Genomic DNA, 11,616 nt, shown 5'->3' with positions numbered 1-11,616 from the left:
TACCATATGAAAATTTCATTGTACATGATAATTATGCTATATCTGATGACAATATGAACCATATCATGATCATGTTTCATTGTACATAAAATGATCGCAATAATTTGAATGAAATATGGCCTTATCAGATTGCCTAAGTTTCATTCGACGTGTTAAAAAGAAAATTTTGATGATTTACATGATACAATTGAAAAAAGAAAAATCAAATGTTCATGTTTGACGTAATTCGTTAGTTCCTCAGATGATTCTTGTTCTGTTCATTGATGTGTCCATATGTTGTCTAATAAGTATTACATATACATTTATATATATATATATATATATATATACACATACATTAATTTTGTAGTTTAAAAATACAAATAACAAATAATTTATATAATAATAATAATAATAATAATAATAATAATAATAATAATAATAATAATAATAATAATAGTATGTAATAAGCGTCGAATATATTTTAATGAAATCGATATAAATCAATAAGAGAAAATGAAAGGAAGATGCAAAATTTAAGGATATAAAATCTTCGAATTGAAGAAGAACACAAATGGAATGTCAGGTTCGTCGGCATTGATGGAATTTCACAAGAGAACGAACGAGAAAGAGACAAGGAGAACATTCGGCCGCATAGTATTTTCAAAGATTCGCGGGATTTCGAGGACAATCCTTTCGGCAAAGACGCCAAAAGCCTTCCTGGAAAGTCTCGAGGGAGTCCTCGCGTTCCACGGGAAGATCTCGTGTCTTCCACGTCGTGGAAAGGATCAGACGTCGAATCTGACTTGTAATTTTTTTTTCAAATATTTTTCAAAAATTTATATTAACATGACCGATAAGTAACTACATAAATTTTCAATAATTTAATCAGTAATTTTCAATGTAAAATTTAATTAGAAAATTTCGACATTTCTGATTGGTTAAACCAATATAATTATAGATAATTAGATACATAATGTTTCTAATGATATCTAATTTTTTGATTCTCTCTGTTTCTCTCTCTCTCTAAATAAATAAATAAATAAATAAACAAAATTATGTTTGGTACTTTATAATGAAAATTCAATAAAAAAAAATTCCAACAATTATATTCGTCAACTTAAAATGCATAAGATAGATATGTATAATTATATCGGTGACAAATGTTTCTAACGATATCTTATTTTTATAATTCTTTCTTTTTAAATAAACAACATTGTGTTTGATATATTTCAATGAAAAGGCAGTAAAATATTACAACATGTTTTATTGGCCAATCCAAAATACATATATCTAATTACAGATAAATACATATGTGTAATCATATAAAGTAACAAATGTTTCTATAGATTTATAATTTTTCGACTTTTTCTTTTTGAATAAACAACATTGTTTGGTATGTTTTAATGAAAAATTTAATAGAAAATTCCATATATATATATATATATATATATATATATATATATATCTTATTGGTCAAACCAATATACAATAATTATAATTAGGCATATATAATTATACAGCAATGAATATTTGTATCGATATCTAAACCTTTTAACTATTCCTTTCTAAATAAACGACACAGAGATTAGTATTTTTTAAATGAAAATGCAATAGAAAAAAGTTCAATATTTTTTATTGGTCAACTTAGTTACTTAATCATAAGTAGATATGCATAATTATATAATGTTTCTATCGATTTATCATTTCTCGACTTTTTCTCTCTAAACAAACATTATATTTAGTATAACTCTAATGAAAATTCGATAAAAAAAAAAAAAAAAAAAAAAGAAAATCCAACATTTTTTATCGATCAACTCAAAATACATATAAATAAGATAGATCCGTACAATAATATGAAATGACAAATATTTCTATTGATTTATAATTTTTCAATCCTTTCCTCTTTAAATAAACATCAATCATGAAAACATCATTGTATTTAATATATTTCAATGAAAATTCAATAGAAAAAAAAAAAAAAAAAAAAAAATGCAAACATTCCTTAACGATCAATCCTAAATAGTTACATATGATCATATAAAATAATTGTTCTTATCGATTTTCAATCTTTCTTCTTTCTTCCTTCGAAAAAATAAAACGAAGATATTAAAAGAAAATCGAAAAAAAAAAGAAATAATATGCAACAGACTTATTCGGTTTCGCTTTAAGACGGATTTTCGAATCCGTTACTTGGTTACTTCGTACACGCTCCGAAGCAATTATCAATTGCAGAAAGTTAATGCAATCGGTCAATTGGCACCAATGTCTCGGTCGACTGCTTTCCCACAAAGTTTCAAGCGGAAGATCGGTTCAATTACGCGTTGGAGCGATAATTGCTAAATTTATCGTCGTGCGCTACGTCGTCATCGACGTCATCATCATCGCCATCGTCGTCGTCGTCGTCGTCGTCGTCGTCGTCGTCGGCACCATTGCCGCCGTTGCCGCCGTCATCATCGTCGTCGTCGTCGTAGTAGTCGTAATCGTAGTCGTAATGGTAACGATATTCTTCATTGGCCTGGGACGAGAAATTAATTGTCTAATTATCGTTAATACCAGTCCTGCGACGGTCAGCCCCTTTCTCTTCTCTTCTCTTCTCTTTTCTTCTCCCTCACCACCTACGCTGACCCATTCATTCCTCTTTCACTCGATAGGAACCCGTCTCTTGCCGTCTGTCGAACGAATCGTGAACAGGAAGCTCGTCAAGTCTGTCCAGGAAAGTCACGCTCGAATAGAAATAATTAAATGTTGATTAATGCGATCGATAGTTTATACCATACAACGAGATACGTCATCAATTATGTAGTAGTAGTAGTAGTAGTAGTAGTAGTAGTAGTAGTAGTAGTAGTAGTAGTAGTAGTAGTAGTAGTAGTAGTAGTAGTAGTAGTAGTAGTAGTAGTAGTAGTAGTAGTAGTAGTAGTAGTAGTAGTAGTAGTAGTAGTAGTAGTAGTAGTAGTAGTAGTAGTAGTAGTAGTAGTAGTAGTAGTAGTAGTAGTAGTAGTAGTAGTAGTAGTAGTAGTAGTAGTAGTAGTAGTAGAAGTAAAAGTAGTAGTTTCTACGATTCATTTCTAGAATTAAAAATATCTACTAATCTAATAATGAAACCATTAATCGTAATTTAATATACGTATATCTGAAAAGAATAAATCTCAAATAGATCAATTCTTAACGAAATCGCTTATCAAAATTTATCTCTTATACGTTACAATAACTTTGTTACGTCGCATTAATCCGTGCAGGGGAATAATAAATATACAGAAAGAATTTGAAAGGATGCTTGTGGAATGAAAAAAAAAAAAAAAAGAAAAAAAAAGAAAAAAAAAGGAAAAAAAGAAACGAAAAAAGAAAAGAAAAGAAGAAAGACTAAAAAAGAAAAACAAAAAACTGCCAAACAAAAGTAAAGAAAAGAGAACTGACAAAGTCCATCGAAACGAAAGTAAGAGTTGTCCAATGTAGAGAAGACGACCACGGGAGAAGAACTAACATATCCCAGATTCGGATGTGCTTTAATTCGAGATAGACGAATTAGAAATGCTAATATCGAATGTGAAAGGGGGTGGATGATTAGTTTTTGCGTTCTACGCCCGCTCGACGAAGAGGACCGCTCGCACAAGTTTCAAATTAGTTCCTTGTGGAAGGTGAAGTTCCGTTGTTGGAGAGGGAAAGAGAGAGAGAGAGGGAGAGGCAGAGAGAGAGAGAGAGAGAGAGAGAGAGATAGATAGAGTAGCCGACGGATAACTAAACCGAAAGAGGGAGGTCCGTTGGCGAGGACGAAAAGAAAGGTGAAGAGAGAGGGAAAGAGAGAGAAAGAGAGAGGGAGAGATGAAAGTCAAGGCGGCCTCACCAAGAACATCACAAAGGCATCACCGGCTACGACGTCGAACGATTCTTTTGCTTTATTTTACTTCGTTTTTAATTCCTCCCAATTCCACAGTGAAGCCTTCGAGGATGGGAAGCGCGCAGCACGAAAAAGTTGGACGGTACGCGACGCGACTACTTTTCTACCTTTCGATCTCTTTCTCTCTCTCTCTCTCTCTCTCTCTCTCTCTTTCTATCTCTCTCTTTAACTCTCCTCTCTCTCCCTTTAATTCTTTCTCTCTCTCTCTCTTTAACTCTCCTCTCTCTCTCTTTAATTCTTTCTCTCTCTCTCTTTAACTTTCCTCTCTCTCTTTCTCTCTCTCTCTCTCTCTCTCTCTCTTTAACTCTCCTTCTCTATCTCTCTTTTTAACTCTCCTTCTCTATCTCTCTCTTTAACTCTCCTCTCTCTCCTTTTAATTCTTTCTCTCTCTCTCTCTTTAACTTTTCTTTCTCTCTCTCTCTTTAACTCTCCTCTCTCTCTCTCTTTAATTCTTTCTCTTTCTCTCTTTAACTTTCCTCTCTCTCTCTCTCTCTCTTTTCGGTATCTAATACTTCGATCATTCAAAAATGTCTTAAGTATTTCGAATTTTCGAATTACTTTATATTTTGGAAATAAAAGATAAATAATAGTTACTTTTGCATTTCGAAATTTTTTTGAATTTTATCGTTTTAGTTCTTGATCGATTATCGATGAATTGCTTTGTTCGATCGATCGAACAAAAATTGATAAGAAAAATAGGAAGGAAAAAAGAAAAAAGAAAAAGAAGAGATGCGAAAAGATTTTTCGGTTCGCGTACGAACACCCTGATAACCCCGTGGTGCTAATGTCATTATAATGGCCCGTCAAGTCGTCCAACCATTTGTCTCGAAATTACCGAAAATAAAGGATTCGTCGGAGAACGCGGCCCGGTCGAGCTCTTTCAAGAAACGCCTCGAGAATTCCACGCTTATTTCCCGCTCTTGGGAACTTTGCGAGAAATTGCGATTTGAGAAAAAACGGAAAAGCGAATCGTAGGGAATCACTAGTGACACGTCCTAATGACTAGGCTTAGACTTGTATTAGTTCGAATAACTAAATCGAAATAACTAAATCGAATAACTAATCGAAATAATATAAAAGTACGAATTTTTCAATATATTTAGAATATTATATAAATATATATATATATATATATATATATATATAAATTTATATAAATTATTGGTATCAAAATGTATATGAATGTAATTGGTATTTGAAATAAAGCTTGGAATAGATAGAATCGAATTTGGAATAATCAAATATCTAAAGAATTATTTAAAAAAAAACGAAAAAAATAGAAAAGAAAAATAAAGAAAAGAGAAACGTGATGATTCATTGAATAAATAAACGATACGATTAATTGAAAATATCTACATCTTGTAGCGCAAAAATATCTTTTATAATAAAAATAAAAGTAAAAATAAAATCGAAGATCATCGATAAATAATTCTTGATAGATTTCAAATAATTTTCTAAAACCAATAGTCAATGAATAATGACTGAATCGTTAAACGATTCAATGACAATTAAAAATCTTAAAATAAATGATTTTTGATTATTCTGAAAAAACATTTTAAAGAACAAGAGAATCAACGAAAAAATTAATACAAAGATTCGCCTAATGAGTGAAAAACAATTAAATGACGTAATAACTAAAAACATTCGAGCTTTAAAATATCAATATAAAATTTTCCAAAAAATAATTAAAATTATGAATTATCAATTGAAACTAATTATAATATTATAAAATATCTATTGACCTAAAAATAATTCGTACGATAAAATTGTAATCGAACGTAAAATGAAATATCGACATCGACAGATTATTTCAAAAATGTTTCAAGTAAGGAAAAAGAAAAAAAAAGTAAAGAAGAAATAAATAAAGAAAGAAAGAGAAAAAGAAAGAAAGAAAGAAAGAAAGAAAGAAAGAAAGAAAGAAAGAAAAACAGAAAAGAAAAGAAAGAAAGGAAGAAAAGAAAAGAGGAAAGGAAGGAAGCAAGGAAGCAAGGAAGCAAGGAAGTAAGAGAAACCGAAAGGTTTGCGTTCGTTCCACTCTCCTCAATTCTTTCTGTCATCCGAGCTCCTTTTCACGATTCTCTTGGACGTTGATAACCGATCGATTAATTCGAGCCGAGTCTTCGGTACGAAGCGCCTCTCGCTTTAAGCCTCCCTCTCTTTTTTTCGCCTGTCGAGGGCCTCCTTCTTAAGTCAGATCGCAGCAAGATGGCCGCGGGCCCCGGTAAATAAGCGACTGTCATCTGACGCCCGCAAAAAGCAGATACACCGCGGCAGACTGGTCTCCTACTCCTCCTCCTCCTCCTCTTCCTCCTCCTCTTAGCCCCTTACCACCCTCCCCTCTTCACCTCCCCCTTTACCCCACTCCTTCACTGCCTTTACTCGCTTTTATTCCCTTTCGTTTATCCTCCTCTTTTGCTTCTCTCTCACTCACTATCTCTCTTTCTCTTTCTCACTCTCTCACTCTCTCTCTCTCTCTCTCTCTCCCTCTCTCTCTCTCCTTCTTTCTTCCTTCTCCCTACGAGCCTACCTTCCTCCCTTGCGAGAGAGTTCTAAAGATTAATTACAAAAAATCGCTGCGACGCGAATTGGAAACGTCGTTCCACGAACTGTAAGCGGTCGCGAGCGGAATGAGAGAGCAGAGAGTAGAAAGGAAAGAGGAGGAGAATGAGAAAGAGGAGAAAGAAGGAAAGGAGAGGATGAACAGTAGGAGGAAAAGGAGGAAGAGGAAGAAGAAGAGGAGGAGGAGGAGGAGGAGGAGGAGGGTGGTGGATGCGTCTACCGATGAACTTTTTCGTTCGTGGTAGATGGTCCCAATAAGCGATCGACTGTTTTAGGAGCTGCTACCTCGCGCGAGTCCCAAACGAGAGCACCGATGACAGCTGTTGTCGAGCCATGACTTCGATTCTGGATGTTCTCCAGCGAAGCACATCGATACTGAATTTATTGGTGATTCTCTTTCTCTCTCTCTCTCTCCCTCTTTCTCTTTATCTCTCTGTCTTTCTTTCTCTCTTTCGAAATCGAATACATCAAGTCTCCTCCGTGTCTTTCACGCTTACATACGTCAAATGTACCAGAGGCATTTACGAAGAGGCTACGTCAAGTGGACGTTTCTGGTTCTTCCTTCTTCGGTTTTGATTATATCTTCGTTTATTTATATATATATATATATATATATATATATATATATATATATTTGTTTTTCTTTTCCTCTTTTTGCTTTTTTTATTTTTCTTCTTTTATTTCTTTTCTTTTTTTTCTTTTTTTTTTTTTGATATTATTTGACGAACAGGGAGTATAGAGTTCAGATCAATGGTATGTAAAAAATGTTGAGAGATATTGAAAATTCCATGTCTAATTTTCAAAGAATTGATAATGTCAGTAATTTTTTACAATAATTAATAAAAAACTGTATGATTTATTAATACAGATTATTAATATTTAAAATTTCAATATATTATCTATGTATTGATCTAATTAATATTTATGGTATAATTTATGCAATATCCTTTTGCATTCATAGAATGCTAAAAATAAAATCCAGTTAATTGTATATAATAAAATATGAAGGGAAAAGGAAAAAAGTAAACGCAATCAAACATTTTCACGTTGAGTATCAAAATTAAGATATTATTGAAATTAAAATAATAATAAAAAAGAAATAAATGAATAAATAAACAAAACGCAAAGAAGTATATAATCTTATTGTAGAAATAAAAAAAAAAAGATTTATTATAGTTAGCAACATACGGTTTAACGTATCATTCATTAAGCCGATCTAATCGATTAGATTAATATTATATTCTTTACTCTCTCTCTCTCTCTCTCTCTCTCTTCCTCTCCCTCTCCATCACTTTCTCTCTCTCTCTCTCTCTCTCTCTCTCTCTTTCTCTCTCATAACATGAAGATCTATCACTTTGTACTTCCACAAGTCAAAGTCAACGCCTGAATATCAAACTAATTAAAGTCACGCAAGTAACTTAATACTTTACTCGTTAACTCGCTCGAAAGTCGATTAACGAGCACCGATGGAAATAAAAATTAATTATGGAGACTCTTCGTGCGATATACCACGGTTAGATTTGAACGGTCGATGCCAACAAAAGAGGAAACGTAAACGTTATTACGTAGGAAACGAAGGAATTGTTAAAAGGGATTATACGAGGGTAAGGGAAGGAACGTAATATACAAACGTAAATACATATACTAACACAAATAAATACATATGTAAATACATACATACATACATACATACATACATACATACATACATACATACATGCATACATGCATACATACATACATACATACATACATACATACATAGATACATACATACATACATAAATACATACATACATACATACATACATACATACATACATACATAAGTACGAAGTTAGAAGCTCGTTGAAAAATAATGCAAAAGCAAAGGAAAACGATACGCAAGGAATATCATCGTGACTTTACTATAGAGAAACCCAGGAAGCGAGCAGAATCCAACATAACCGCGTTTTAATTGCCGTTAATTAACACGTTTCCACTCGTGCTCGAGCGAGTCCAACCCCTCCTCGTTATTCCATAGAAGGACAGCATTACTTGGTCTAAGACATGCGCTACGTTTGTTACGAAATTTTTTGTTCTTCTTTTTTTTTTCCTCCAGCCTCCCCCTCCCACTCCATACCAACAACCACCCTACGCTTCCCCCCTTTACTTATTACTCCAGCTTTTATTTCATTCGTACTATGCTTTTCCGTCGATCGGATCTCTTCGCTACGCCAATGTTCTCTTCGTGAAGAAGAGAAGGAAAAAGAGAAAAAGAGAGAGAGAGAGAGAGAGAGAGAGAGAAGAAGAAGAAGAAGAAGAAGAAGAGGAAGAAGAGAGTAAGGGAGCTGAAGCAGACAAGTCCGCGATGTATCTAGTCTACTAATGAAACGGTATTTCTCTTTCCCGTCCCCCTTTTCTCTCTTTCTTTCTCTCTTTCTCTCTTTCTATCTAGCAACGAGAATATCTCCTTTCATTTGTCATCTCAGCTTTGCGTTTGACTAGCCAGTTTTCCCCCATTGTCTGCACCCCCTGAGATAGTTTTGTCTTCTTTGCGTGGCCCAAAACGAAGAAGGAAAACTCAACGGAAACGATCGACTTGTTCGTTCGCGTTAAAGAAAGGAAAGATTGTTGTGATAAATGTATGTGTACATATATATATATATTTATTTATTTATAAAAAATGTATGCATGTATAAAAAAGAAAAAAAGATACCAGATCGAAGAAAATCTTCGGATGTATTTACATATTTTCTTTTTCTTTTCTTCTCGATAATTATAAAAAGAAACGAAAAAAGAAGAAGAAGAAGAAGAAGGAAAAGAAGTAATAAACAAAAATATATTTTTACATGTGCACGGGCCACGGTCAATATTTCTTTGGCCTTTCCTCTTCTGACGCATCTTTCCTCGTGTTCCTCCCTTTTTTTTTCATCTACGTCTTTCTCTACCTCTTCCTTTTCCTCCTTGTCCTCGTCCTCGTTTTCGTCCTCGTCCTCGTCCTCGTCCTCGTCCTCGTCCTCGTCAAGACAGAGGTTTCTGTTTCCTTCGTTAGAAACAAAACTCGAGACAAGAGAGAGAGAGAGAGAGAGAGAGAGAGAGAGGAGAGCTTTTTGTTCAACCGTACCCCAACCAGTCTCTTTTCTCACTTCTTCTTACCCTTTTTATTTAATATTTCTCCCCCCCCCCTCTCTCTCTCTCTCTCTCTCTCTCTCTCTCCCGGAAAAACTATTTATATGGAACTTCAAAGATGTAAAATTTCGTTAGACATTTTCTTTGTTCTATAATAATACATAGTAAAATTTTTGTTGAATAAAATTGAATCTTTATACGTACGACAACTTTCCTATCTTTTTTCTTGTTTTTCTTTTCTTATCTGCTTTACATAAACGAATAAATGTAGAGAGAGGAAGAGAAGGAGAGAAAGAGAGAGAGAGAGAGAAAGAGAGAGAGAGAGACGATTTAACAAGATTAGCCATGGCAAAGGACACCGGAGTATCAAGGTTTGTTAATAATGTGTTCCGCTTAACGAACAAACGTTCCCTTTTCGCGAGGAACGCGGAAAACCGCGTAACGTTCGGTCAAGATTAACGCTCGCATGCGGGTTCGCATTAGGGAAAAAGCTTTGATGAGCGTGGCATTTGTTAGGATTAGCAAGAAAATAAGTAAAAACTTAGCGCACAGGGGCGACGACGACTACGACAACGACGAGACAACCGTGGATGAGTCGAATCCGACGGTGAAAATCTGCCCTAATAATCCGACGTGATTTTTCTTCACAGATTTTTCTCATTTTCATTACTTTTCTCTACTTTCTCCCTTTGTTTTTAACGTTTCTTCGGTTTTTATTTTTTTTTTTTTTTTATTTTTTCATTTTGGTTTTTTTCCCTACTGTTTTTCTTTCTTTACTTTTTCATTTTTTTTTTTTTATTATTATTATTGTTATTACTATTATTATTATTATTATTATTATTATTATTATTATTATTATTATTATTATTATTATTATTATTTCGACGTACGAATAGTTTTGCATGATGACACCTCCATTAGATTACCATGTGTATCAATATAGTATGAATACGAATTTCTAATGAAATTTCTAATGAAATAATATAAAATATCTAATAATAATATATAGATAAAAAAAAATATCTCAATATTTAAGGATAGAAAATTACCGAAAAAAATAAAAACAAAAAAATTGATGAATAATTAAACTAAATTTTTCTGTATAATATAAACATCTAAAACTTGAATAAATAAATATTTATCCACCGTAAATATTATCTAAATCAATACAGTGAATATGAATTTCCGATAAAATTTCTTAAAAGGAAAAAAAAAGAAAAAAAAAAAAATATATATATATACAGGGTGATCCTTTTAAGTAAGGCAACCTAAATATCTCTTTGGCTTACTAAATAAAATATTATATATATGTATAGAATAAAACATTTTCACGAAGTTATTTTTTTCGGAGTTATCAAAGTCATCGGTGTTTTTTGACACATAATTACTTTTTTTTTTATTGCATCATGTAACAGATAAAAAAATACATTCTGATATGTACAATAACATGACCTTGATCTGTGAAAATTAAAGTATTACGTAAAAATGATGTCTTACGAAATCGCAGACTTTGACCAAGACTCGTAACCAAGAATGTGAAACAATTGAAAGATCTGTAGACAGTCGGTTATTGGTCGTTTCAGGAAATGTATTGCGTAAAATTCTAATTTTAAGCTGAAGACGACTACGACCGAATAGGATAGACAACGACGATAACGTCGATGACGACAACAGCCGAAGACGACGATCGAAAATGACCGACAACGATGATAACGACAATGACGACGACGATGATAACTACAATGACGACGACGGCCGAAAACGATGACCAAAGAATGACCCAATGACAACCGAGGAAGACTGAGTATGACGATGACGATGGCCGAACATGGCCGACGAGAACAACGATGACCGAAGATGGCCGACCACAACGACCGATGATGATGACGTCGACCGAAAATAATGACGACGACGACTAAGGATGACCGACGACAACGACTGAAGAAGACCGACAATGACAATCGGGGAAGACCGACGATGACGACGACAACGACGACGACAACATTCATTGGCCATTATCGGCCATCATCTTCGGCAATCTTCAGCAATCTCCGGGTATCTTCGGGGTT

The 11,616-nt window shown here is 33.6% G+C and overlaps 1 protein-coding gene across 2 annotated transcripts in view; it reads right to left on the bottom strand.

Annotated features, from left to right (window-relative positions):
- Positions 1–2,012: 2,012 nt before the first annotated feature.
- The window catches only part of LOC118447746 (ubiquitin carboxyl-terminal hydrolase 48), a 76,523-nt gene continuing 66,919 nt past the window's right edge, over positions 2,013–11,616 (bottom strand). Inside the window, exon 17 of one of the 2 annotated variants that reach the window (XM_085657995.1) lies at positions 2,013–2,497. In XM_085657995.1, coding sequence (XP_085514121.1) covers positions 2,490–2,497 — 8 coding nt within the window. In that variant the 3' untranslated portion in view covers positions 2,013–2,489. The remainder of the gene's footprint in view (positions 2,498–11,616) is intronic. The other variant, XM_085657984.1, reaches the window with a different exon arrangement.

This window comes from Vespa mandarinia, chromosome 1 (assembly GCF_050613455.1).
Source record: "Vespa mandarinia isolate Hongniang chromosome 1, ASM5061345v1, whole genome shotgun sequence".
Classification (NCBI taxonomy): domain Eukaryota; kingdom Metazoa; phylum Arthropoda; class Insecta; order Hymenoptera; family Vespidae; genus Vespa; species Vespa mandarinia.
The sequence above is the reverse complement of the archived record's forward strand: the minus strand, read 5'-3'. Positions and strand labels throughout refer to the sequence as shown.